General features: G+C 37.6%; 1 protein-coding gene across 2 annotated transcripts in view; it reads left to right on the top strand.

Moving 5' to 3' along the window:
* The first annotated feature begins 4,589 nt into the window (after positions 1–4,589).
* Positions 4,590–27,710, top strand: part of RNF144B (ring finger protein 144B) — a 71,317-nt gene continuing 48,196 nt past the window's right edge. Inside the window, exon 1 of one of the 2 annotated variants that reach the window (XM_090269776.1) lies at positions 4,590–4,754. In XM_090269776.1, coding sequence (XP_090125902.1) covers positions 4,590–4,754 — 165 coding nt within the window. Of the gene's footprint in view, positions 4,755–26,552; positions 26,713–27,710 lie in introns of those variants that run through there. The other variant, XM_090269777.1, reaches the window with a different exon arrangement.

Genomic DNA, 27,710 nt, shown 5'->3' with positions numbered 1-27,710 from the left:
GAAGTCTGAAGTGCTTAATTTCTAATGTATCAATGGTGAAAGGATTTTTTGTTTGATATTCTTTTTTCATGAAATGCCTACCATGTGTCATTCAGTTTTAAAATACTCACTATTGATTTTACCCAGAGTGAAAACCAAAGTGCTGTTTTTCAAACTGTGCCTGGTGAAGCCTTCAGCCTCTGTGATGGTGCTGGAGAGGGTCAACGGCACTGAGACTGGGCCTCCCAGCGTTGTTTCAAGCAGATCTTGTCTGCCTTTATCTTTTATACAGCAGTGTTTACTCAAGCTTTTGTTTTCATAAAATTCCATTGCTTTAAAAACATTTGGAAGCCATCACTTTAGGGAACTGGTGTTATTGTACTCAGAAAAATAAATCACTTCTTTTTGAAGAATTATTTTAGATTGTTCATATTTCGAAGAGGTGAAATATTGACTTCTTTCCTCTCTCTCACTGAGTCATAAGTACTGCTCTGATTGGAATGCTTGGAATTTTTTAAAAACAAAACAGATCTTTGTTTTATAAAAAGTTTTGTCATGAAATATTTATATATAAATATAATTTTAAAATTTATATATATTTTAAACCATTTTATTGAGGTATGATTGACAGACAAAAAGCTATACGTATTTAATGTATGCAACTTGATGAGTTTGGAGATAAGTATACACTCGTGGAACAACATAATGCCTGTCGTTAAGAATACTGTCGTGTATACTTAAAAATTTACTAAGAGGGTAGATTTTATATTCAGTGTTCTTATGACATACCCAAAATAATGACAAAGAATGCACAAGGAAACTTTTAGAGATGATGGATATATTTATATTTTTATAACTTTGATTTCAAACTGTAGGCATGTAACTCACAAACCAAGGAGTAAAAACATAAGTATATGGTAAGAGACAAGGTTATGTTTCAGATGGCCTCGAGTAACACAATTTCTAGGTCTGCCTTCCAAAGAAGACTATTCCTAAGATACACCTTCTAAAAGGTATTCAATTATGTCTACATTTTTGAGAACATTAAAAATTTGGCCTGTTTAATGTCTCCTTCAGAAAAATAATGTAGGTTGAAACTGAGAATAATTGACTTTCTTGAAGAATACCTAGATCTCTTACTGAAGAGTTTCTGCTCAGCAAAAGAAAACATCAGCAAGATGAAAAGGAAACCAACCATATGGGAAAACATATTTGCCAATGACATCACAGACAGGGGACTGATTTCCAAAATATATAAAGAGCTGATACGACTCAACATCAAGAAAACAAACAACCCAATTAAAAAATGGGCAAGGGACCTGAACAAACACTTCTCCGAAGAGGACATACAGAAGGTCCATAGACACATGAAAAAATGCTCAACATCATTAGCCATCAGGGAGATGCAAATAAAAACCACAATGAGATACCATTTTACACCAGTCAGAATGGCCATCATCAACAAATCAACAAGCAACAAGTGCTGGCGAGGATGTGGAGAAACGGGAACCCTACTGCACTGTTGGTGGGAATACAGACTGGTGCAGCCACTATGGAAAACAGTATGGAATTACCTCAAAAGATTAAAAATGGAACTGCCTTTTGAACCAGCGACTCCACTACTAGGATTATACCCGAAGAATCTTGAAACACCAATTCAAAAGAACTTATGCACTCCTATGTTCATTGCAGCACTGTTTACAATAGCTAAGTGCTGGGAACAACCTAAGTGCCCATCTGTAGATGAGTGGATCAAAAAACTGTGATACATTTACACAATGGAATACTATGTAGCAGAAAGAAAGAAGGAACTCCTGCCATTTGCAACAACATGGATGGAACTAGAGAGAATTATGCTTAGTGAAATAAGCCAGGCAAAGAAAGAAAAATACCATATGATATCACCTAATACAGGAAACTAAAGAACAACACAAACAAAAGAACTTAATAGAACAAAGAGCAGAATAGCAGTCAATAGGGGGAGGGGAGAGGGAGAGAAGGGGGATAAGTAAGGGAAGGGTTTAATTAAAGAGCCTGTATAAAAGACTCATGGACATGGACAACGGGGAGGGATATGATTGCGGGAGAGGGGGTGGGTTGGGTGGGGGAGAGAAATTAGGGGAAAAGGGGACAACTGTAATTGAAAAACCAAAATAAAAAAAAAAAAAAGAATACCTAGATCTCTTATTAGGTAGAAACAGCAAGACTTATCTATTCACAGCAGCTTTCCTCAGATGGACTCAGAAGTATAATTGACATTTATGGTGTGGAATGGTTCTGGCCTGTATCATTTCCCATCTTTCCCGCTTAGGAAGCATATACAGGCTACATTTCTTCTTGTTGTTTGACTTTGACTTTGACTTGGGATTTATCTTTTTTAGGGGGGAAGATAATTCACAATATGTTGTGTGAACAGTATAAGGAAAACAGAGATGAGAAGACAGCAGTTGGGGAAGATTGATGAGCCTCTGTGTGCTTTGGGGAGTCTTGGAGAAACAAATGGGTGATAGTTTTCTAAGCATAAACTGGGAGGAGAGGAGAGGTAAAATTATTCATTTTTACCCCTAATTTACCTGAAGGATAATTTTTTTAAACTTCAAAATCCTGAATGATATACAGGTTGATTTGAATTTAATTTGCTCTTGAATGATAACTCATAGTTAATCAAATAAGAACACTGTGTCTTGAACCTTATTGGCACTCTCCCAAGAGGTATCCTATTGGAAGCCAGTTGTTGGTTAGCATCCTGTTTTTGACCATGTCTTCTACTACTGCTCACAGAGTAGGGAAAAATCTGGAATAATTCATGTTACTAGAGTTAGTAACTTGACAATTTCTGGTATGACATTGAGAAAGTGCAGTTACATATCATAGATTTTTTTCTTTCCAACTGATTTAATTTGGTTTTCCCTCCATTGTTTTAATACTTTTTTACCTATATATTGAGACTTAAGCAACTGTGGGGCCATGTAGCAAATGCTGATCATGTAATTTCTTTTGCCTCAAAATTGGGAAGAAAAATTCTGGTTCTCATAGGGAGAAAAGGTATTTACAATGATTTCTATAGGAAAATTTATTAGAATTTGCCATATTCTTTTTAAAAATGTAAGAACTTTGGGATATTGCTTATATTTAATCAGAATGTGAATTTTCTTGATATGAGATATGAGTAAGCTGTGAATATACAGGAAGATTATTTTTACATTTATTTTACCTCTTTTAAAGATATTCTGAATAAAAACAATCTAGTGGAAGGACTTTAGTTATAATTTTTATTTTTCAGTGTAGAAATATTCTTTCCTATGATATGCTCTCTACAGAGACAAATTTTATTTTTGTACAGTTTTAGTGTACTTATCATAGCTGTGGTCACGGACTTCACATTTCTCTCTCTCCCTCCACCTTCCTACTTCCCTCTCTGCCTACTTCATCCCACTACATAATATTCACTTGTGACGTGGCTCTGGTGTAATGGAGCAGGTACTGGGCTTGGCCCCAGAAGATGGAGGTTTGAGTTTTGCTCTGCCATATCCAAACTCTGAGAACTTTGGCAGATTACTTAACTTTCTAGGACCTCAACTCATCTCTAAAATAAGGAAAATAATTCTTATGGTTGCAAAAGAAAAATGAAATATCATACACGAAGGAACATAATACTAACACCTACTGAAAATTTTATTTGAGTAAAATATACATAAGAGTTTCAGCCATTTTAAGTGTATCATTGAGTGGCATTAAATATATTTACAGTGTTGTACGACCATCACATTATCCATTTCCAGAACTTCTCCAGCATCCTAAACAGAAATTCTGTAGTCATTAAATAATCATTCTCCATTTCCCTCTCCTCCAGCTCTTGGTAACCACTTTCCTACTTTTTGTCTGTATAGATTTGACTGCTATCGATATTTCACATAAATAGAATCATATACCATTTGCCCTTTTGTCTCTGGCTTATTTCATTTAACATAATGTCATCAGGGTTCATCCATGTTGTAGTTTATCTCAGAGTTTAAGTCCTTTTTAAGGCTGAATAATACTCCATTTTATATTTATATTCTATTTGGTTTATCCATTTCATTCATTGATGAACATTTGGATTGTTTCCACCTTCTAGCTAATGTGAAAAATGCTGCTGTGAACATTGGTGTGCAAGTATCTATTTGAATCCCTTCTTTCAGTGTTTTTTTGGATATACATCTAGAAGTGAAATTGCTGAATCATACAGTAGTTCTTTGTTTAACATTTTTGGTGACATCCTGTTTTTAAATATTTTTTGAATCTAGTGAATTGATTGTAGTCGTGTGACTCCTAAATAGAATGTTTGTTCACAGTGGTTATTTTATTCCCATAGTTTATATGACATGAGTCAGGACAGTGAGGTCACCTTAAATTTCAGGACTCTAGGAACACCTTACCAAGGTGGCAAGCTCTCTAGCCCATGGTTTTCAGAAATGTATTCACTGTATGCTTAGAGATCATTGAGGGTGAGGATTTAATCTGTTCGTTTCCAAATGTGTTGGTTAAACATTAGTTGTTTCAATGACTATAATATTTTCTGCTTTGCACTTTTCTGCAGGGATTAAGGAAACTAAGGAGGCTGAAGGTGGATGGGCTCAGTTGGTAGGCTGCATTATCTCACCATGACTGCTGAAAATTCAACACCTGGAGACCTGGCTCTGTCTCCTCTTGTCACTTGCAAACTCTGCCTGAGTGAACAGTCTTTGGACAAGATGACCACACTCCAGGAATGCCGGTGCATCTTTTGCACAGCTGTAAGTTTTCCTTGATGCTTTCATCATGAGAAAATACAGAGGGAAGAACTGTAAAGGTATAAGATACATTTTGGTGGCTTACTGAGAAGCCCAGTTTGCTACAATATGATCCTACTTTGGAGAGTAATTCCACATTTGGATTTGTTTCTGAATATTATCTTGAATGATAAATTCTGTATGTATACTGGTTTTTAGGAAGAGTGTACTTGGTGTGTAATTATTTGTTGGATAAGCGGAGCTTTTCTGTTCTTAAAGTTCTAGCTAAGAAACTAAATAGAGACATTTTTAACATGCTTTAGTTAACTATCATCAGTAAGAAGCTCATGGGCTATTTTGAATGATGGAGAAATCAGGTAGGGATTTACTGAATTTTCTTTCATATACTTGCTCATCTCCTACAAGGCACAAAGTACAACTGTTTTACTTTGTTATATCTCCTTTTCTTTTTTGAAATTTTCACAATTTGCTAAAGGTTGCTTATCCCTCATAATAGAGAAACACTATAACTCTGCAGGTGTGGGCTCGCCTCTTTCAGTTTGACCCTTGGTATCAATGCTGGTTACCTTCATTGCATGTTTCCCTGAAGATTAGTAGGTTAAGGTATAGAACTAGGAAAAGGATTGATGACTTCTAAGTGACTACAGCAGTATGAGCCCAGGTGACCTTATTCAATTTTTCATTTATTCAAACATTTTTTGAGCTTCTACTATATGCCAAGCACTATGCTGAATGCTGGGAATATAAAAATGAATAAAATACTTTCCACAGGGAAGATAGACACATTGAAGGAGCTCCACTAGAGTCTGGTGAAATCAGGGATGGCTAAACATGGCATACCATAAGAGCACCCACTTGGGGCTGGGAAGGTGGGAGGGACCTCCGGTGGTAGTGATCTCTGAGCTGAGGCTTTTAACAAGAGCTTACAGTAGGATCCAAGATAGCAGAGGAGTAAGTGGAAGCTACACTAAACTCCTCCCAGGAACAATCAGGAATTATAACTAAATTGTAGAGAAATCATCCAGAATAATCAGCTGAACACTAGCTGAAGAGAAGCCTTATAACCACGGACAGACAGAAGAAACCACTTTACCATAACGTGACAGGTAGGAAGTGTGGAGACGCAAGAGGGTTGTCTGGGCTCCCATAGATGGAAGCTGAAGATCTGGAGGGATATTTCAGTAGCTGGGGCGGGTGAGGGTTCCCTCTGAGAAGTGTGGTGTCTAAACCCCAAGCTGGGCTCCCCAGCCTATAGCACTAGAGCCAGAAAGAAACCCAGATAACATCCAGCTGTGAAAAGCAGCAGGATTTCTGTCTGCCAGGGAGAGATGGCCAGAGATGTGGAGAGCCTTTTAAAGGGCCAATGCATAAAATTTCGTTTGCAGCCACTTACCCTTGGTCTGGCAGAAGGAGGGCAGTGTGAACTAGAGACATTTGAGGGGAGTCTGAGGTTGATGGCTATGGGGAGAGAACTGAAGGAATAGCTGCCAGGATCCCTGTACTGAGTCATCTCCCATACTGCAGGAGCCATCTTTCTCAGACAGACCACTCCCCCTCCAAGTGCCATCAGCCTGAGGGGAAGCAATAGCCCTGACCACAGGAATTACTCTGCCCCACCCTGGCTGCTGATTACAGCTTGATTAGGTTAACAACTGATCAGTTTAATGACTCATTAGTTTAACAACTAAGGTAGGAAATGCAAAGAGGCAGCCAAATGGGAAGACAAAGAAACAGACCCCAAATGAAAGAACGAGTGAATTCTCCAGAACTACATAAAATGGAGGCAAGCAATTCATCAGATAGAGAGTTAGAGTAGTGATTATAAGGAAACTCAACAACATGCAAAAAGACATATAAACTGTAAAAAAGGACAAGTCAGAAATAAAGAATGCAATATTGGAAATAAAGAATACACTGGAAGGGATAAACAGTAGGTTAAATGAAGCAGATGATCGAATAAGTGTTTTGGAAAATAAGGTAGAAAAAAAACACCCAGGCAGAGCAGCAAAAGGAAAGAATTTTAAAAAATGAGGAGAGCTTAAGAAACATTTTGAAGCACATGAAGTGTAACAACATTCATATCCTGGGGATACCAAAAGAGGAAGAGAGTGAGCAAGGCATTGAGAACTTATTTGAAGAAATAATGACCAAAAACTTTCCTAATCTGGTGAAGGAAAAAGTCACACAAGTCCAGGAAGCTCAGAGAGTTCCAAATAAGTTGGACCCAAAGAGCTCTATACCAAGATACATCATAATTAAAATGACAAGCCTTAAAGACAAGGAGATAATCCTGACAAGCTACAAGAGAAAAACAGGTAGCTACAAGGGAGCACCAATTAGAGTGGCATCTGATTACCCAACAGAAACATTTCAGGCCAGAAAGGAGTGGCGTGAAATATTCCAGGTGATGAAAAACAAGGACATACAACCACAGCTACTTTACCCAGCAAGGCTATCATTTAAAATCAAAGGAGAAATAAGGAGCTTCCAAGACAAGAAAAACCTAAAGGGGGTTTGTTAACACTGAACCAGTACTGCAACAAATGGTAAAGGGCTTGCTTTAAGAAGAAGGAGGGAAAAAAAAGAAAGAAAAAAGAAACAGAGGAAAACAATCTAACAATAAAATAGCACTACATATGTATCGTATCAATAATCATCTTAAATACAAATGGCTTATGCTGCAACCAAAAGGCAGGGGGTAGCTCAATCGGTAAGAAAACAAGCCCCATATATATGCTGCCTCCAAGAGACCCATCTCATATTGAAAGATACACACAGACTAAGAGTAAAGGTTTGGAAAAAGATATTTCATACAAAGGGAAAAGAAAAAAAAAGCTGGGATGGCAGTACTTATATTTGATAAAATAGATGTTAAAACCAAGGCTATAGTAAGAGACAAAGAAGGGCACTACATAATGATAAAGGGAACACTCCAAAAAGAGGACATAACTCTAGTAAACATTTACACACCCAACATAGGAGCACCTAAATATGTAAAACAAATACTGATGGATATAAAGGGAAATTTCAATAGAAATAGTCACAGTTGGGGATTTTAACACCCTATTGACATCAATGGATAGATCTTCCAGGCAGAAAATCAACAAGGAGACAGCAGCCTTAAATGACACACTAGATCAATTGGAATTTCTTGATATCTTCAGAGCATTTCACGCCAAAGCAGTAGAATGTATACATACATTTCAAGTGCTCATGGAATGGTTTATAGGATAGACCACATATTAGGATATAAAACAAGCCTCATATATTTAAGAAGGTTGAGCTGGTTCTTCGAAAAGTTAAACAAAGTTGACAAATCATTAACCAGACTTATCAAGGAAAAAAGAGAAAGTACCCAAATAAATAAAATCAGAAATGAAAGAGGAGAAATAACAACTGACACCAAAGAAATACAAAGGATTGTAAGAAAATACCATGAACAGTTATATGCCAACAAACTGTACAACCTGAGCAAAAATGGATAAACTCCTAGAAACATACAATCTTCCAAAAATAAATCAGGAAGAATCAGAGAATCTGAATAGACAGATTATACCTAGTGAAATTGAAGCAGTAATCAAAAAACTTCCAAAAAACAAAAGCCCTGGATCAGATGGTTTCACATGTCAGTTTTACCAAACATTCTGAGAACTAACACCTCTCCTTCTCAAACTATTTCATAAAATTCAAGAGGAGAGAAGGCTCCCACACTCATTTTATGAGGCCAGCATTATCCTAATTCTAGAACCAATTAAAGACACTATGAAAAAAGATAATTATAGGCCAGTATCCCTGATGAACATAGATGCTAAAATCTTCAACAATATATTTGCAAACCAAATATAGCGATGCATCAAAAAGATCATACACCATGATCAAGTGGGATTTATTGTGGGAATGCAAGATTGGTACAACATTCATAAATCAATAAATGTGATTCACCACATAAACAAAATAAAGGATAAAAACCACATAATCGTATCAATAGATGCAGAAAAATTTTTTAATAAAATCCAGCACCCATTTATGATCAAAACTCAGCAAAAAGGGAATAGAGAGAACATACCTAAACATAATGAAGACCATGTATGACAAACCCACTGCCAGCACTATACTCAACAGACAAAAACTACAAATATTCCTTTTGAGATTGGGAACAAGACAGGAAGTCCACTCTCACCACTCTTATTCAACAGAGTACTGGAAGTCCTAGCCACAGCAATCAGACAACAAGAAGTAAAAGGCATCCAAATTGGAAAGGAAGAAGTAAAGCTGTCTTTATTTGCATATGACATGATACTATACACAGAGAAACCCAAAGATTCCACCAAGAAATTACTAAAACTTATAAAGGAATTCAGTAACATAGCCAGATACAAAATTAATATCCAGAAATTAGTTGCATTTTTATATCCCAATAACAAACTAACAGAAAGGGAAATTAATGGTCCCATTCACAATTGCTACAAAAAGAATAAAATACCTAGGAATAAACCTAACCATGGATATAAAAGACCTGTACTTGGAAAATTATAAGACACTGAAGAAAGTGAAGAAGGTACAAATAAGTGGTAGCGCATACCATGTTTATGAATAGGAAGAATCCACACCATTAAAATGTCCATACTACCCAAAGAAATCTACAGATTCCTATCAAGATTCCAATGATGTATTTCACAGAACTAGAACAAATATTTCAAAAATTTATATGGAACCACAAAAGGCCCTGTATAGCAACAGCAATCCTGAAAAAGAAGAACAAAGTTGGAGGAATCACGCTACCTAACATCAAACTATACTATAAGGCCGTAGTAATCAAAACAGTCTGGTACTTGCATAAAAAGAGACACATGGGTCAATGGAACAGAATAGAGAGCCCAGAAATAAGCCGACACCTTTATAGTCAATTAATATTTGACAGAAGCAGCAAGCACATACAGTGGGCTAAGGATAGTTTATTCAATAAATGATGTTGGGGAAATTGGACAGATATATTCAGAAAAATGAAACTAGATTACCTTCTTACACCATACATAAGAATAAATTCAAAATGGATCAAAGACTTAAATGTTAGATCAGAAACCATAAAAATTCTAGAAGAAAACATAAGACATTGCTTGTAGAAATTTTTTATTGGATATATTTCCCCAGGCAAGGAGAAACAAAAGAGAAAAAAAAATGACTACATCAAACTAAAAAGTTTTGCACAGCAAAGGAAATCAACAAAATAAAAAGACAACCCATTGAATGGGAAAACATATTCACTGATACCTTTGATAAGGGGTTAATATCCAAAATTATAAAGTACTTACAAAACTCAACACCAGAAAAAATGAACAACACAATTAAAAAATAGGCAAAGGACCTGTATAGACATTTCTCTGAAGAGGACATACAGATGGCCAATCATATGAAAAGATGCTCAATTTCACTAAGCATCAGAGAAATGCAAATTAAAACCACGATGAGATGCAATCTCCACCTGTCAGAATGGCTATCATCAATAAATCAACAAACTATATAAGTAGTGGTGAGGATGTGGAGAAAGGGGAACCCTTTTGCACTGTTGGTGGGAATGCAGATTGGTGCAGCCACTGTGGAATGCAGTATGGAGATACCTCAAAAAATTAAAAATGTATCTGCCTTTTGACCTAGCAATCCCACTTTGGGAATATATCAAAGGAACCCAAAACACTACTCGAAGGGACATAAGCACCCCTACATTCATTGCAGCATTATTTACAATTGCCATGATATGAAAGCAGCCCAAGTGTCCATCAGTAGATGAGTGGATAAAACAACTATTGGACTATTACACAATGGAATTTTACTTGGCTATAAAAAAGAAGAAAATTTTACCCTTTGCAACAGTATGGATGGACCTACAGAACATTGTGCTAAGTGAAATAAGCCAGTCAGAGAAAGACAAATACCATATGATTTCACTCATATATGGAACCTAATGGGCAAACTGAATTAACATGCAAAACAGACAGACTCATAGATGGAGAGCAGATGACAGGTAGTGGCGCTGGGAGGTTAAGGGGTGGAGGGATTGAGCAAAAAGGAAAAAAGGCTCATGGATAATAACAGTGTGGTGATTGCGGGGGGGGGAGGTGGGGCATAAGGGGACTAAATGGTAGTGGAAAAAATACAATAAAGATTAAATTTAAAAAACCCAAGAAAACAAGAGATTACAGACTGATGCCCATGGACCACATTTGGCCCCAATACTTTTTGTTGTTGTTGTTGGATTGAGAAATTTAAAATAACAAATTTTATAAATTTTTCATGAAAAAATGAAAAAGTAGTAAGATACAGCTACTCTGGACCTTTGTTCATAGGCCCAGGAATAGATGATTCTTCCTTCCTTTATGTTTGTGTCTCTTTCCTATATACGAGTATAACTGAGTCAACAGCACTTGAAAACTACGGATGGGTTGGCGAAGAGTCAGACAGGAAGAGTGCTGGCATCTGAGAAATTCTGATGCCTAGATTCAGTATTTACCATTTATCTTTCCTTTGGTAGGCCTTGTATGAGCATACTGTTAATATTATACAGTCAGTACAGTAATCACCAGACAAATGAGGGTTTAATGCCCTGACTCTGTGAAGGACATTGAATAGTTTAGTTATAGTGATCAGTGGCTAAAACAAGGGGAATGATGAGAAAGGAATCATTTAGGAAGTAGAAGCATTTCTAAAGAGGCATGTTTATTACCAATGTTAACTAAGCATTTTTTTTTTAACAGACAAATTAAGGTGAAATAAAGCTTATTCCATATTTCTTTGTTGATTTAATCAATGCAGCACATTTTCAAGCTAATTTTACCAATTTTCTTTAAAAACTTTTGTTGTTGTTGGAGAGTTAGGGTAGGGAGAAGCCTTGGAATGACTTTTAGGTAAAAAGGAAAGTGACTGAAATCCTTTTCATGTGTTTTGAACTCTAGGATCCAAAGATGGCAAAGAATAGTATTGTTTGTTCATTTATTCAACAAAAATCTAGTGAGCAGCATCTGTATGCCAGGAACTGTTCTAGGCCCCAGGATTGATCAGTAAAAGAAACAAAACCAAGTAGAGATCCTTCCTGTTATCAGAGCAAGTTATAAATAAACAATAAACATAATGAATAGGTAAGTTATAGTATTGGGTGATAAGGGCTTAGAAAAGAAGCCTAGTAGGAAGTGAGGAATGTGGGGCAAGGGGATGTTACAGTTCCTGCTGGTTCTTGCTCATCTTGTCAGTGTGTGTTGCTTTATAGGAAGTGAGGAAATGGTCTTGTCATCACAGGGCAGCTTGAATTTCCTTTGGTCTTGCTTTGTTTCTGAATGCTGTGCTTCAAGAATGATTATTTCTCTGACTTTTCCACAGATGTTTCAGACCCTTGCTAATCCTTGAAACAAATGAGTCAGAAGCAATGTTTGGTTAAAGGCAGGATGGAAATTTTTGTCCAGGTATTACTGATTTTCAAAAGCAGGGTATGGGATTCAGTTTTTGCTATGAGATGTAATAGTGCAGAATTCAAGTTTGTGTATTAGTGCTGGGTAAAGAGTACAAAAGCAAGGTTGTATTTCATATTCAGAAGGAACTGACACTGTCATATTGTTCAGTAGATTTAGTTCCCAATTAAAAACAGCACAACTGCTTCTTGTATCTCCTTCAGCAATTTAGAGGTAGGAGTGAGTACAGTTAGATCTTTGTGTCATCTAGGTTCATACTTCCTTATTGTTGGGGAGTGCTCAAGAGCAGAAAATCAAATGGCTTGGTATTTTTGGTAACCCTCCAACTTTGGAACTTCTTGTACCTATGAACATTGGAACTTTTTGTACCTATAAACATTAACCTTGCCTGGCTTCCTGATACCCCATTTTCTATGATCAGCTAAAATAGTAAGCTGCATGTGTTTGATTACGTTAGTGTCTATAAATTTGCAATTGATACCAAACTCACCTGAAATACTACTACTTTTATTGTTGGAGCTTTTATTTCTTCTTTTAAAAGAATGATTTAAAAATGTGTCTAATCTTCCCAGATGTTAATCTGCACTCAAATTAAAGAGATCAAATGTGTTTTCAAGGCTGAAAAGGAATTTGTGACTAAATTGTGCCATATATTACTAATTTCCAACTTTATTTTATTTTTTAAGTATAATTTATTGATTATGTTGTTTCAGTAGTTCCAATTATTTTCCCCTTTGCTCCCCTGTGCGTAGTAACCTCCTTCCCTCCAGCAACACCCCCCCCCCAATTAGTTCATGTCCATGGATCATGCATATAAGTTCTTTGGCTTCACCCTTTCCTATATTATTCTTAACTTCTCCCTGTCTAATTTGTACCAACTGATCATGCTTCTTAATCCCTGAACCATTTCCCCATTTCTCCCCCTTCCCCCACCCAGCTGATAACCCTCCAAATGATCCCCATACCTATGATTCTGTTCCTATTCTGGTTTGCTAATTGGATTTTTTTATTTTTTAGATTCAGTTTTTGATGGTTGTGAGTTTGTTGTCATTTTAGTGTTCATAGCTATGATCTTCTTCTTCTTAAATAAAGTTCCTTTAACATTTCATATAATAATGGCTTAGTTATAATGAACTCTTTTAGCTTTACCTTGTCTGGGAAGCACTTCATCTGCCCTTCCATTCTAATGATAGCTTTGCTGGATAGAGTCATCTTGGTAGTAGGTCCTTCCTTTTCATCACATTGAATACTGCTTGCCAGTCTCTTCTTGCCTGCAAACTGTCTTTTGAGACATCAGCTGATAGTCCTATAGGCACCCCTTTGTAGGCAACTCTCTGCTTCTTTCTTGCTGCTTTTAGGATTCCCTCTTTATCTTTCACCTTTGGCATTTTAATTAGGATGTGTCTTGGTGTGGTCCTCATTGGGTCCAGCTCGCCCGGGACTCTCCATGCTTACTGGACTTGTATGTCTATTTCCTTCGCAAAATTTGGGAAGTTTTCCTCCATAATTTTTTTACATAAGTTTTTATTTTCTTGCTCTTCCTCTTCTCCTTCTGGAATCCCTATGATTTGGATGTTGGCACGTTTAAAGTTGTCCCAGAGGTTCCCAAGCCTCTCCTCATTTTTTTCAGTTCTTGTTTCTTCGTTCTGTACTGGTTGACTGTTTCTTTCTTCCTTATGTTCCAAATTATTGATTTGAACCCCAGTTTTCTTTCCTTCACCATTCCTTTTGTGTGGATTTTCCTTCGTTTCACTTAGCATAGCCTTCACTTCTTCCCTTATGCATTTGCCTTACTCAAGCATATCTGTCAAGCCTGTGAGCATCTTTATCACAAGTGTTTGGAATTCTGCATCTGTTAGGTTGTCTATCTCCTCATCTGTTAGGTTGGCTATTTCCTCATCACTTAGTTCTCCCACTGGAACCTTGACCCATTCCCGCTTTTGGGCCATACTTTTCTGTCTCCTCATCTTGACAGGCTCCTGTGTTTGTTTGCCTCTGTGTCTTAGGCAGAGCTGGAGTCACTCCTGTTATGTTTTAAGGGGCAGAGCCTTAGGGATTCATCAGTACAGGGAGACCTGTTTCACCACGTTGTGGCGCTGTATGTATGGGAGGGGTCTGACAGGGAACAATGTCGCTTGCCCAGCACTCACCCCTTTTCCAGGCACTTCTCCCACTTCTGTATGGGACTGGTGCCTCTCTAGCTGTTGCCCTGGCCATTGTTCCCAGAGTGGGTAGGTCTGAGGACGTTCTAGGACTGTGGGGGCCCTTGAAACAAGCGGACTCTGCTGAGAGATCGGCAGTTTCTTCTTCCGCCCCAACCCCCACTGGTTTGCACAGTCAGAAGCAACAAGGCTTGATTTTCCTCGGCGCTGGGACCATGAGCTGTGCGGTCTGGTCAGGAGCTGGGAATTCTCCCCAGGTGTCCCTCCTGACTTTAAACTGCGTGACTGCATTTTCCGCCAGCCTGCCGCGGCTGCCACTGCGGCTGCTGCCGCTACCACCACACCACGTCCCCTCCGCCCTGGCTCTGCCCCTCCTACCTGTCTGGATGAGTATTTTTTCTTTATATCTTTGTTTGCTGGACTTCCATGCAGTTTGATTTTCTGGAACTTCTGGTTGTTTCTAGTTTTGAGGTAACTGTATTTCTTCTTAGCTGTGGAGGGAGACGCAGCGTGCCTGTCTACACCTCCATCTTGGCCGGAAGTCTGATTTCCAACTTTAAATATGATTGGATGACATCTCTCAATTATTAGTTGGGAAAGACCATGTATTTAAAATGGTTTCATTAAGATAGTCCCTCTCTTCCCTTCATTAGGGAAATGTCCAAACATAATGGTCCTCCTGCTAGGTATGGTGCTATACTTCAATATTTTCATAGATTTACTCAAGCTTTTTATACATTCAGTACTAGTCCTGTTTTCCCTAAGATGTATCCCTGAATATTTGTTGTTAGGTTATAGTCTTCTCATTTCCAAGATCAGTGTGCTCTGGGATTACAGAATAGACAGATGTGGAGTGTCTGACTGGACCACTGGATGTTAGCCAGCTCATCCCCTGTCTTTAGGGAGACCTGGCTATTAAATAGACATCCCCTAACCTGTGTGGTCCATGAACCTGAAGCTCTGTTCAACAGAGATATTCCTTGAATAGTGTTCCATGTGTAAATTAATTTGTGTAAATTAATTTGAAAAATGGTATGTTCTCTTTTCCTCTCTTGGAGGGACCTAATGTATATTTGCATTGTAGGGGCTCTGTGAAATAGTGTGATTAAGGGGAAAGCAAGGGGACCCTGTTTAATTTCTTCTGAAGCATTTCCATTTGATCGTACCACCGTTTTTTTAGTGGAATACCTATTAACTTCCCTATAACTAGAGCTCTGAAGAATGCTGCTTGAAATTATTCTATGTTGGTAATTCTTGATTTAAGTGACCTCTAGAGAAAAGACTGTGATGAACATTGCTTTAAATAATTCATCAATGTATTGAGTTTATTTTTAAAGGGAACATAGCACATTCTAATTGTGAAGAAGGTTTTTGTTAAACTGTTTGCTTAGCTTAACTATACAGAAGAAAGTGTAGTATAAAGCGAGGGAAGCCGAATTTGCATGGCAAAAATGGGCATAGCTCTCACTAGCATCACTGAAGTTACAAGTCATTAGGTGTATTTTGAAGCCACAGAAGTTAATATTTGGGAGTTTTGGAGAGAGGTGTTACAAAATTACTTGTTTTTGTATTTGAAGGTTTTTGTAATTTCTCAGAGATGTTAGTCTACTAACTAATGATATACAAACAGTCTCTCTCTCTCCCTCTCTCTCCTATTTAAAAAACCCAAATATGAAAATTCAGATTTTCCTCTTCCGGTTTCTGCAACACACTTTTTTTCAGATAATACCACACAATTATAATTCAAGTGAAAGAAAAATTCACAAAAGCCAGTTATCAAAGGAGGGCAAATTTGTGGGTTTGCTCCCTTGTGAGCAATATTTGCCTCTTAGATTTATTTTGGAAGCTATTTCTGTCAGCCGTGAATTAAAGAATAAAGAAAACACAGTTGTTTCTTGTTTTTATAACCCAGATAATTTCACCTGAAAAGAGTTGGTATGTTGGGCATGGCCTATTTACCTTCCAGATTAAAGACAGGATGTGCTGAGCAAAAAGAAAATAAAGTCCAGCCATATTCTTGCCTTTTTCCATTACATTTTGTTGGCTCAAAGTAGTTAGAACTCCTTTTACTATTCATTTCTCTGAGCCAAATGGATTTTCCAATGTTTAAAAAAGTGAGAGGAAATATAAAACATTTCAGACCAAGCCCTTCTTTTCCTTGGGGCCTGTTGGGTGACCTTTAAGAAAAGCCCATATATGGCCTGGGAGACATTTCAGTTTGGGAGGATTAGCACTGCGTGCGTGCTGTGCATGCATGCGTGTATTTGTGTATGCATGGGCACACTTCTGCACTCACGTGGTTGGTAACTTTCAAATGAAGCAAAGAATCTGCAGTGGTTTGTTTCTGGATACTGATATCTGTATTAGGAGAAAGAAATGCCAGTTTTCTCCTTCCACCTCCATCTTCTCTCCCAGTGCAGCATGATGATTAAGAGTGCAGATACAGAGCTAGGAAGACCCAGGTTCAAGTTCAGCCTTGATCATTTAATGGTGTTCCACTTTAGGTAAAATCTTTGGCTTTTCTGAACCATTGTTTTGTCACCTGTAGGATGGGACGAGGGGAGGGATGATGATACCTATCTCAGAGTGTTGAATGAGGCATCAAATAAGAATTCCAGTAAAGTAACTAGCTCTGTGCCAGGACCCTAGTAAATGGCTTTGTTATTCTTTTCTTTCCTAAGTTCTGTCAGGATACTGAACTGTTCTGTTTTCAAAAATGTTTTAGAGAAAGAAAATCCTATAAAAATCTTGTCTGGCTTCTTCATTAGCTTTTATAACAAGGAAGTTATATAGGTGGTTTCAACCTTACTACTATTCTGAAATACTTGCAAGCTAGCGATTAGTATAGAGAGAATTTCTCCGTGAGAGACTAATGGTTGGGTGTTTCAACTGAAGATCTTGAAGTTGGGTTTACAGAAAAAAAGCACAATTTTGGAAGTGAATAGATGAGCACATTTCTGATTATACGTAAAAGACTTAAGAGCTGTTTAGCCCCAATAAGAATTTAATAATATAATTGCTTGTTGGCTTGATATGTTTGGTCTAGTATCATTGCGTTCTGTTTTTGTTGTTGTTGTTGTGTTTTTTTAATTGATAACTCTCTGTAACTGCAAGAAATAATTGAGGCATTTCACTCCAGCGATGTCACAGAATAATTCCTTTCTCTTCTGGTCATGTGACCTATCAACCTGTCCCAAAGCTTTAAAATTCTCTTTATTCCCATGTCTTCTAGTCCTGTTAAACAGACAGAAGTGAATCCTGCCTCTCTTATTCTGTTGGCTTCTGGTACTAAAATATACTGGCTTACAAGGTTAGCCTTGTGCTTTCCTTGGGTGATCAACATTGAGTCAGTGAATTTATCTTTCTCTTTGTTTATTTGTAAATGACTGTTATATTCATGGATCACACGTGTTGAGTTTTAATACAATGCTATGATGGCTTTGTGTTTATTAGTGAAGTCACTGGTTTAAAATACAAAATCTGACACTCTATTTTTCCATTGGTGATTGAGCTTCTGCAGGTCAGATAGCTTCTGAGAAACAGGAGCAAATTATAAGAGCATGAGAAATGGATTAGAGATGAGTCAAGGAGGAGCTGGCTTCCTGGACCTATGATCTCATCCATGCCTAATGCTCACCACTTATTCAAGGAAAGTGGTGAAAGGTGGTGAGAGAGGAAAAGAGCAGCAAAAGAAAACCATGCTTTTAAGGCCAGATGACTTTGTCATAGCATCATAGTCCTAGAACTGGAAGAGACCTTAGCTCTTCTAGTCCCCCCAACCTTTCTAATGAAAGAAGGCCTTTTCCTGGATGCCGGTATGGTTTGGCATTTAAGAGAATGGGCATCAGATCTGGTTGCCTGGGCTGCATTTATTAACAAATATTTATCATGCTGTGTGTAGTTCTGATGGTTAAGATATAGTGGTGAACAATTGGATCGAGGCCTGGTCTTCATATAGCTCAAATTTTAGTGCAAGGCATGGATATTAACAAGTAAATACAGAAGTCAGATGATATATACTCTGAGGAAAAACAAAACCAAGGGAGGGGAACAGTGTGGTGGTCCTCGGTTAGGGGTGTGCATAGTGTGTTCAGAGCAACGAGGCCAGTGTGAATGAGTGCATATGTGTGTGTGGGGGTGTGCCCTGGGGTAGCAGTAGGAAATGAAGTCAGAGAGGTAGTGGTATTGGTGTGTAGGCCTTGCAGACAATGGTAAGAATTCAGGCTTTAGTTTGATATGAGAACAGAAGCCTTTGGAGAGTTTTGACCCACAAAGTGACATTATCTAACGTTGTTTTAAGTGGATCACTGTATTAGTAAGGGTTCTCCAGAGAAAGTGATCCAATAGGCTTTGTATTTCCAATATGAGGTATGTAAGTACATACATAAAGGAATTGGCTCACACATTTGTGGAAGTGAAGTCGCACAATCTGCTGTTTGCAAGTGGGAGACTCAGGAAAACCAACGGTGTAGTTCCAATCCAAGTCCTAAGGCCTAAGGATGAGGAGAACCACTGGTGTAAGTTCCAGTCTGAAGGTGGAAGACCAGTGTCCCAGCTCGTACAGTCAGGTAGAGAGTGAATTCTCCCTTCCTTGCCTTTTTGTTCTATTCATGTCCTCAACTGATTGGATGAGGCCCACCCACATGGGGTGGACGAAGTCTGCCTTACTCAGTCCACTGATTCAAACACTAGTCTCATCTGGAAACATCCTCACAGACACACCTAGAAATGTGAAATCAAGTATCTGGGCATCCCGTGTCCTGCTCAAGTTGACATCTAAAATTAACCATCACAATCACCCTGGCTGTTCCATAGAGAATGAACTAAGAGGAAAAGGGTGAAAGCAAGGAGACGAGTTAGTAGGTTAAGTATAATAATTCAAGCCAGAGATGATAGTGGATTGAACTAGCAGGTGATAGCTGTTAATGTCTTTGGATAGTCTAAGTCCTTATTTTATTTCTTAAAAAAAAAAAATAAAATAAAAAAAAAAAATATATATATATATATATATATATATATATTTATTTATTTATTTATTTATAGAGAAAGGAGAAGGGCAGGGGGAGAAAGAGAGGGAGAGAAACATCAATATGTGGTTGCCTCTTGTACATCCTCAACTGGGGACCTGGCCCACAGCCCAGGCAAGTGCCCTGACTGGGAATCGAACCAGCAGCCCTTTGGTTCGCAGGCTGGTGCTCAATCCACTGAGTCACACCAGCCAGGACTAGTCTTCATTTTCTTTTATGTAAGATAAGGTTAATAATAAATCAATGCATATATAGAGAAGATTGCAGTAGATAATCTAGATAAAGCACTTAATACCTGGAATACAACTGGCATGTATCCCTCTACTGGTTGTAGTGCAATCATCTAGATTTTGCTTGAAAACTTTGAGGATGGGACATCCCGTAACACTGGTTATTCAGTTACTGGAAACTCTAATTCTGAGCTATCTATTCTTCTACATTCATTTGAAACATTTCTGTGTCACTCCTACTATTAGTACTAGTTCTCTCTAGAACAAAATTGGTTGAAATCTAATTTTTTCTACCCATTAGCTCTGTATTATTTGACTTAAGATCATCTTTCTGTTAGAGGGCAAGGAAAAGAGGACCATTAAAAATTCTCCAACAATGCTTCATCCAATGTGGGAATATTAATAAATAGAATTTTATTCCTCCACTCTTTGCGCCTTTTGTTGACACAATTCTTTTGGAACAAGCTTCATTTGTACAATGTTCTTGACCTTGATCATAGGTTGAACAAGTACCTCAAGATTTTCTATATTCTCTTAGAAAAGCATTTGATATCAGGGTAAGAAGTGTGGTAGTATAATAAGGAACATGATTTAATTTAAATATTTTTCTCAAAGAAGGTTATAAAAAGATGGCATGTTGGTATTCTGTGTTCGTGTATTCTGAAGACTTTTTTTGAAGCATATGTTGCTTTTAATTCAGTTCTTCAAACTGTTTATCAGAATGTGATAGGCTTGCCAAACATGCAAACCATAACCAGAAAGCAGGCAACAGTTGGTATACAACAAGAGAACTTTCCCTTACATCCACTGAATGAATCACCAAACTTTAGCTATTTATTTTTTTGAAGTTGCACTTCCATTTTAATTTCCTCTAAGTCTATTTCTGTCTTGGTTCTGATTCTGCTCTTCCATTTGGTAGTATAATGTAGCAGCCACTGTGCTGACTCTGTATGTAATGCATAGCCAGACTGGCTCTCGTGTGGGAAGCAGACCCTCTGATAGAGGAAGTGCTGGGTGCTAGGGGAGCATATGGGAATCCACTTACCATAGACTTGCAGAAGTCAGCGAAGATTACTGGGGGGCTAAGACCAAACGCTGAATAGGAGATTGCTTGATGGTGGTGTTGGTGGAGTTGTGGATAGTAAAAGTACAACAGGGAGGAAGGGCAGCCACACGTGAAGGCACAGAACCGAGGAAGGGTGACCTACTGAGGAACCGGACTGAAGGACATCCCTGGAACATATTGCTGGAAGTGTGGGTGTGCGTGGGCATGAGCCTGGAGAGGCAAGCAGAGACTAGATGGAGGGTCTTGTGTGTGATGTTAAATGGCATCATGGAGCCACTGGAAGGCTTTATTTGGGAGTCAATAGGAGAATGGCTTTGGCATAGGGTGGAGAATGGTCTGAAAGTGGGCAAAGCTGGAATAGGATGAAGGAATTGGGGTGGTGAGGCTCCAGGAACAACACCCTCATCAACATATGCTTTATTTGTTATTGTCGACTGCAGTTTTGAGGTCTGGAATATTTAAATTATTTTCATGTCTCCAATTTCTCCTCCTTTCCATTTAGATACTAATGTCAGATTTCTTAAAAATATTTCTGTCAAAATGCCACTACTATTATTAAGGACTCATGTGTTCCTGTTTGAATCATATTCCTTAATGCTGACATTCACATTGCTCTATGAGCTGTCTGTCGCATGATCTTTATCCAGATCATCTCCTGCTACCCTACATGTGAGGTATCTCATACCTTCATTGCTTTCCTTCTTTCTGGAAAGCTACTCTTTTCTTTCCTTTTTACTCCACCTGCTCAATTCCTAAGGATGCCTCATTGCCTGGTCAAGGCAAACCACCATTCATTCAACAAATACTTATTTTGACAGGCAGAATACTAATGAGGGGGGGGGATTGGGGGATTTATTGGTGAAAAACTCAAACATCATTCTTACCCTGGTGGCATTGGCTATCCTTGTGTAAAATTATCATCTATTCTCTGAAAGTATTTAGCATTTAAAATCTAATTAAATATATTTTATACAATTATCTTTATTGCCATATATTCTAGCTGTTTACATAAATTCGTTTTATTTTTCCCCACATAGAGAGCAAAACCCAGGAAAGCATTAGGCATCACTAATGATCATTGTTCTCATAATAATAGCAACAGCATTTAACTTATTTAATGGGAGGTATTGTTTTAGGCATATTTACTCATTTCATCCTATAATGACCCAAATGGGTCATTCAAGAGTATCCCTGTTTTAAAGACCATTTAGTAGATATACAGTAGTCACTCATTTACTTAATATAACAATTTTTTGGATTTGTATGTTCATGTTTTGAGGCCCACTCAGCCATCCCAAGAAAACCATTCACCTATTGTCAATTTCCAAGAGTACTTGGGGCAGTCAGGGGGGACCATACCAGAACCAGAGAGAGCTACTCCAGTTAACTTCTGCTACATCTACAAAGTTTGCGCTGATTTAAGGGTGGGGTGCATAGGGTTTTAGTTCCTCTGTTTATCTCTTTGCAAGTCAAAGGAAGCCAATAGGCCAATGAAGGTCCCAAGAGAAGAGTCAGAAAGAAAGGCTACATGGCTCAATCCTCTCTTTAGTCCTAGACTGAGACTTTAGCTAAATACAAAGTTTTTGGTGACCAATTTCATGTACGTGAATGGAGGTAGAGAATTTAATTAGAAATATAGGGAAACCTCTCTCATTTATATTCCTCCCTCCTATCCCTTGTTTCCTTGCTTCTTTTTAAAGACTAATTTTTAATTATAAATGTAATACATACTGGTTTTAAAACAACATAAAAGAAAAAGTCTCCAAAGTATTGATGATATAAACAGTTCACCTGTACCCCCTTCCAGACTCTTTCTCTGTGTATAAATAAACAGAGACATATGGATGGATATGTATTTACACACAACATGTAATAGAGAAGTGAGATCTTTATGTATAGATACTACTTTTTAAGTCTAGTTTTACAAACTTAGTGTATTGTGGACATGTTTCTGTGTAAGCATATACAGACCTACCTCCCCTGCCTTCCTTTTTTAAGGGTTGTGTAGTGTTCTGTGGCATGGCTGTATCAACATTTATTTAACTAAGCCCCTCCTAATCAGTGGACTGTTACCAGTTTTTGCTATTAAAAATGCAAATGTTTGTACTTCTATAAATGTGAAAATACATTTCTGTAGGATCAATTTCTAGAAATGGAATTCCCTAATCAAAAGTTGTGTTCGTTTTAAATTGATAGGTGTTGCCGAATTGCTTTCCCACAACTGTCGTGTCCTTTTAGCATTCTCACCAATAGCGTGGGGAAGTCCCCTTTGACACTCTGGGTATTTGCAAATTTTTCATCTTCTCTAATCTGGTATGTGAATAGAACATATCTCATTGTTTAATCAATGCTTCCTTTTTTAACGAGGAAGCAAATTACAGCAAAACAAACTCATCTCATGACTCTTTATCTTTAATGCAATATATGCTATGTCCAGTGCCCGTACAGTTTCAGCTGATTTTACATGTCAGTGTTCACAGTACTGTCAAGTTAGAAAAGCAGGCCACATCTTAAAAAGTATATTACGCATAGGAGAGTGAACGAATGAAAAAATAATGCTCATAATGGTGGTCTTAAGGCTGTGTGAGATGACAAATAGGGAAAGGAACTTTAAAAAAAATTTAGATAAGTGGAAGCCAAAAAGATTGTGAGCTAACTAGAAAATTTGGTTAATTCTAAAACCCCATTTTTTAAATAATTAAGTTCATCAAGGATTGGTAATGTTGTAGATTCCAGATATGCACAGCACCTCTTGGAATCAGGCTAGACACAGTCAATGCCTCATTTCCATGGAAATAAATAGCTCTGTGTTAACTAAAAGCCTCAATGGTTTTGAATCATTTCCCATTCCCAATAAGGAGGTCTTTTTGGTTGTGCCCTTCTGAAAAGTATCTGTGAGTTATTAGCCACATGAATGTAGGGTTTTTATTGAATTTCTTTGACCTTAGTTTGTTCATTTATTTTTAAAAAATCAAGGAAGGACAAGTAAGAGTATGTGAGTACCTACCATGTAATATGTATTATGCACGAGTACTACTATTTTTCCTCTTACCCTTACCGTCCAGTTTACAGATAAGGAAACCAATGCAAAATTAAGTTACTTGCCCAAGATGCCCTTAATTCCTACATTATAAGGTTGTTTGAATGAAATAAGAACAGCCTCTGTGAAATATGTAATATACTGCCTAATTACATGTTCCCTACATTTTTATTTGTTAGCATGAACACTGGATGAGCCTCATATGAGGTTTTTATGATCCTTCCTATAGTTTCTCACTCTTCACAATGGCCTGTATAATGCAGACTAACAACTGGTTTTTAATTACATAAATGTTTAGTCAATTCAAAGAAGATGTCAAGAGGAGCTAGTTAAAATTTCAAGGTGTTTTCCAGAGACCAGAGAGTATGTAGTCCAAATATACTAGTGGCCATATCCCAGACTGAAGGGATTGAGCAGTGTGCCATGAACTTTCAACTATGTGACTTCAGGCAAATTCCTGATAAAACCAAGGGCTGAGAGATTAAGAGTTCTGCATTCCACACCTGGAAGTTCCCAGTGAGCTTTGCATATATTCAGATGTAGAAACTGAAGCCAAGGTTCAAGCCCAGACCTCCTGGTTCAAAGACTGGTGCTGTCTCACTGCCTACAAGCGTCATGTTAGTGGCAGCTACTGGCGTTCACAAAAGGACCTCAGTCTCACAGTTGTTTTCAAGGAGTCTTGTGTGCAGATGGTAATTACTAAATGGGTGACTAAAGCACACGGATCTTTACAGCGACTGGAAAGAACATTTTATAACTGTCATATCTGCTTTTCCTAGGTAGTGAGGTAGATACAGATTGTGTTAATATGGAATGGTGTCTGATCTTCGAAAAACTATGGTTTATGGTGTTGATAACATTTAGAAGGAAAAAAGTTACATTTTCAAGCCGCGAAGATCTCTATCTGTGTTTTGGTTCATCTCTCAGGAGATTCTGATGCACTGGTCTAGGGTATTTTTAGAGCACTGTATTGGTGAAGCACAAATGAATTACTGTCATGTGCTGTGAAAGACATATGCCCCCTGTCTCTTCTGTGACCACTGACACACATTTCTGAAACAACTGTCATATAGCTTTGACTCAAGATCTTTGCCTTGATAGTCTAATTTGCTATAATATGGTGCCAACTCACAACATTTGGAAAGTGGCAGTTCCAGGACAGTAACTAGGTTAGATTTTAACAAGACAGTCAAGAGCAGTCTCAGATATATAAGCCTGTGGATTTGCTAAAAGAAAGAAAAGGAAGACTGGTTCAAATTATGGCAATTAAAATGAAAAAAAAAAAAAAAAAAAGTAAGCACTGCATACAAACCCTCCTGATTTCTAGAAAATTGCTTTTTAGAAAATTTCAAAAACATTTACATTTTTTTCAGTATAAAGCATTGAGGGGAAATTATGAAGTACGGAATAGTTGCAGTCATGTTCCATCTAAATTATAACTAGAAAGATATTCTGATTTTGCTATGAAGTAATTGAGTTAAAGCATTTCAAATTAATTTTGAATAAAACAAGATTTCTCATATTCAGTGTAGTGACTCTTCATCATTGTTTAACTTCTTCTGCTTTTTCAGGGCTCACATTTCTTATTGTAATCAATTTTCTTTTGTAAATTCAGTCAAGGAGGAAGTTTGCTTAAGGCTTATGTCTGTTCTTGACTCATGGACGTGGACAACAATACGAGATGAATTGTGGGAGCAGGGGCTGGCCTGGGCGGAAGAAGGCAGCGGGAAAACCTGGGACGACTGTAATCGAATAACTATTAAAAAAAAAAAAAGACACGTCTATTCTAAACTGACGATACTTGGTTCCTAACCATAACTCCATGTGGAGAAGCAATATCCTCTTCAGGAAACAAACAGCATTACTGTTGTCTAATGGTCATTGATGTGAACTATTTTCATGCTGGCTTTATAGGTTATATACTGTAGGGAAAAAATATAGTTAATTATGAGTTAGCTTTATTCTCTCATTTATATAGTGTAAATAGTCTTTAAAATTTCAAAAATTTAGATAATCATTAATCAGTGTTGCTACCATTACTTTTAATTAATAAGATTTTATTTCACTATATTTTATTTAAACCCTAGCTTATGTACTAATACAGAAAATAGGGTTTTATATAAAATACACAGATACTTTTTGCTTTAAGGATCATTAAAATCTGAGATTTAGTGGTGTATTTTTTTTTATATTTTATATTTTAAAAATTGTTTAACAATTTGTCATGACAATTTTTCAAATACACAATGAAGGGGAAATAATTTTAACAATGATTCTCTATATTCCTACCTCTTCTTAGATTCTAACATTAATTTTTTTTACTCTACTTGCCTTATTACACATCTATCCATCCATTTATCTTTCTATCCTTTGAATGGTGTAGTTTTAATAATACTCACTGTGAATTCTCTAGTAAAATGTTAAGTGCTACATTCTCTAGGGTGTTTGCTTGGATTAGTGAATGGTCATATTTTATGCAGGTAATTTACATAATCCTACATCATGGCTGAAAGAATTTCCTGACCCTTTATGAATTTGGGGTTTGAGGTTTGTTCCATTCTTGTTGCTGAAACCTTATGTGTGTTCTGAGAATCAGAAGAGCTGCCTGAGCATTCAAAGAGGGACTCTTCAGGTGCGCAGGAGGAGGAGGAAGGAAGTGATAAATGACCTCAGTCCAGTTTAATCTGGTGTGTGCTTCTTATTGCCAGCCCTGGGCCTGTTGGCAGGCGCCTCTGGGCCAGTTGAAGGCTGGCAGTTCTGAGGTCTGATGTTTTTTTGGAGGAAGTGGAAGGGTGTAAACTTGGCAAGCCTTTTTAAGTTTTCTTTCTCCTGAAACCGTCAGTTGCTTTTCTGAGTAGACTGTGTGGCACTATAGCAGCTGGCACAGGTGGATTTCTTTGGAATTGTATACGAATTAAGAATTGGGGCCTCCAAGAAAGGCAGCAAAGGGAGGACAAAAGGAAAAGCCTCTGAAAGGTCAGTTGAAGGGTTACTCAACTCGGTAACTATGGTGTCAGAAGATCTTCCCAATGCTAGTGCCTGCTCCCTGCTGTGATTGAAATGTTCTTCTAGTTTAGCAGATTTAATTAGCTTTATTGTGGGCACTGGACAAGGCTGAAACATTTCCAATGGATTTCTCTTCAGAACTATTTCTGTCACTAAGTTTCTTAATTTAGTTGTTACATGATCACTTGAGATAAAGATAGAAGTGTTTGATCACCCTTGCGTGGTGGGAACTGGAGTACTTTTGAGTGGGGCCCAGATTTAATTTCCCATATTGAATGACTGTTCTCAAACTTACAAGGTGGATCTGGTACCCTTATCTAGAAAAAGTAATGGCACTACTTCGGGTCAAGTATTTAAAGGATCTCAATCAGAACTTTAAATTTTGCCTATATAATTTCCTCCTTAAACTTCCTTTACTCTTTCTTCCAGAACTAACTGAATAATATATTCTCTATGGAAACATTGGTTAGAAAGGAAACCTTCATTTCTATGGATGTTATGCTTCTGAATATTACAAAATGACTTAAAGTCAGTGATGATGGATACATCTCCCTTGATTAGACTGGAGGGCACTGATGGTACTGAACTAGTGATCTCAGACCTGGTTGCACATTGGAATCATTTTGAGAATTTAAAAATACTGATGCCAGTTCAACAAGGTTGCAGGATGCAAAATCAGTATACAAAACTGACTTAAATTTCTATACACAAGCAAATAATAATATGATGTCGTTAAGACAACAATTTCATTTACAATAGTATCAAAAGTACTTACGAATAAATTTAACAAGAGGACACTTTAAGAACTACATAACGTTGTTGAAAGAAGTGTATGTGTTACCAGGCAAAAGGGGGCTCATTCACATGGCACTTTGGTGTAAGACCCAACAATTAGTGTTGAGGAAAACAGGTCTTTATTTACAGTATTCCAACCTGTGGTGGGGGTGGGTAGGTGGGGGGCACAGGCT

Source organism: Furipterus horrens, unplaced genomic scaffold, assembly GCF_987537825.1.
Source record: "Furipterus horrens unplaced genomic scaffold, mFurHor1.1.pri manual_scaffold_3, whole genome shotgun sequence".
Lineage (NCBI taxonomy): Eukaryota > Metazoa > Chordata > Mammalia > Chiroptera > Furipteridae > Furipterus > Furipterus horrens.
Note: the sequence above shows the minus strand (reverse complement) of the source record. Positions and strands in the feature narration are given on the sequence as shown.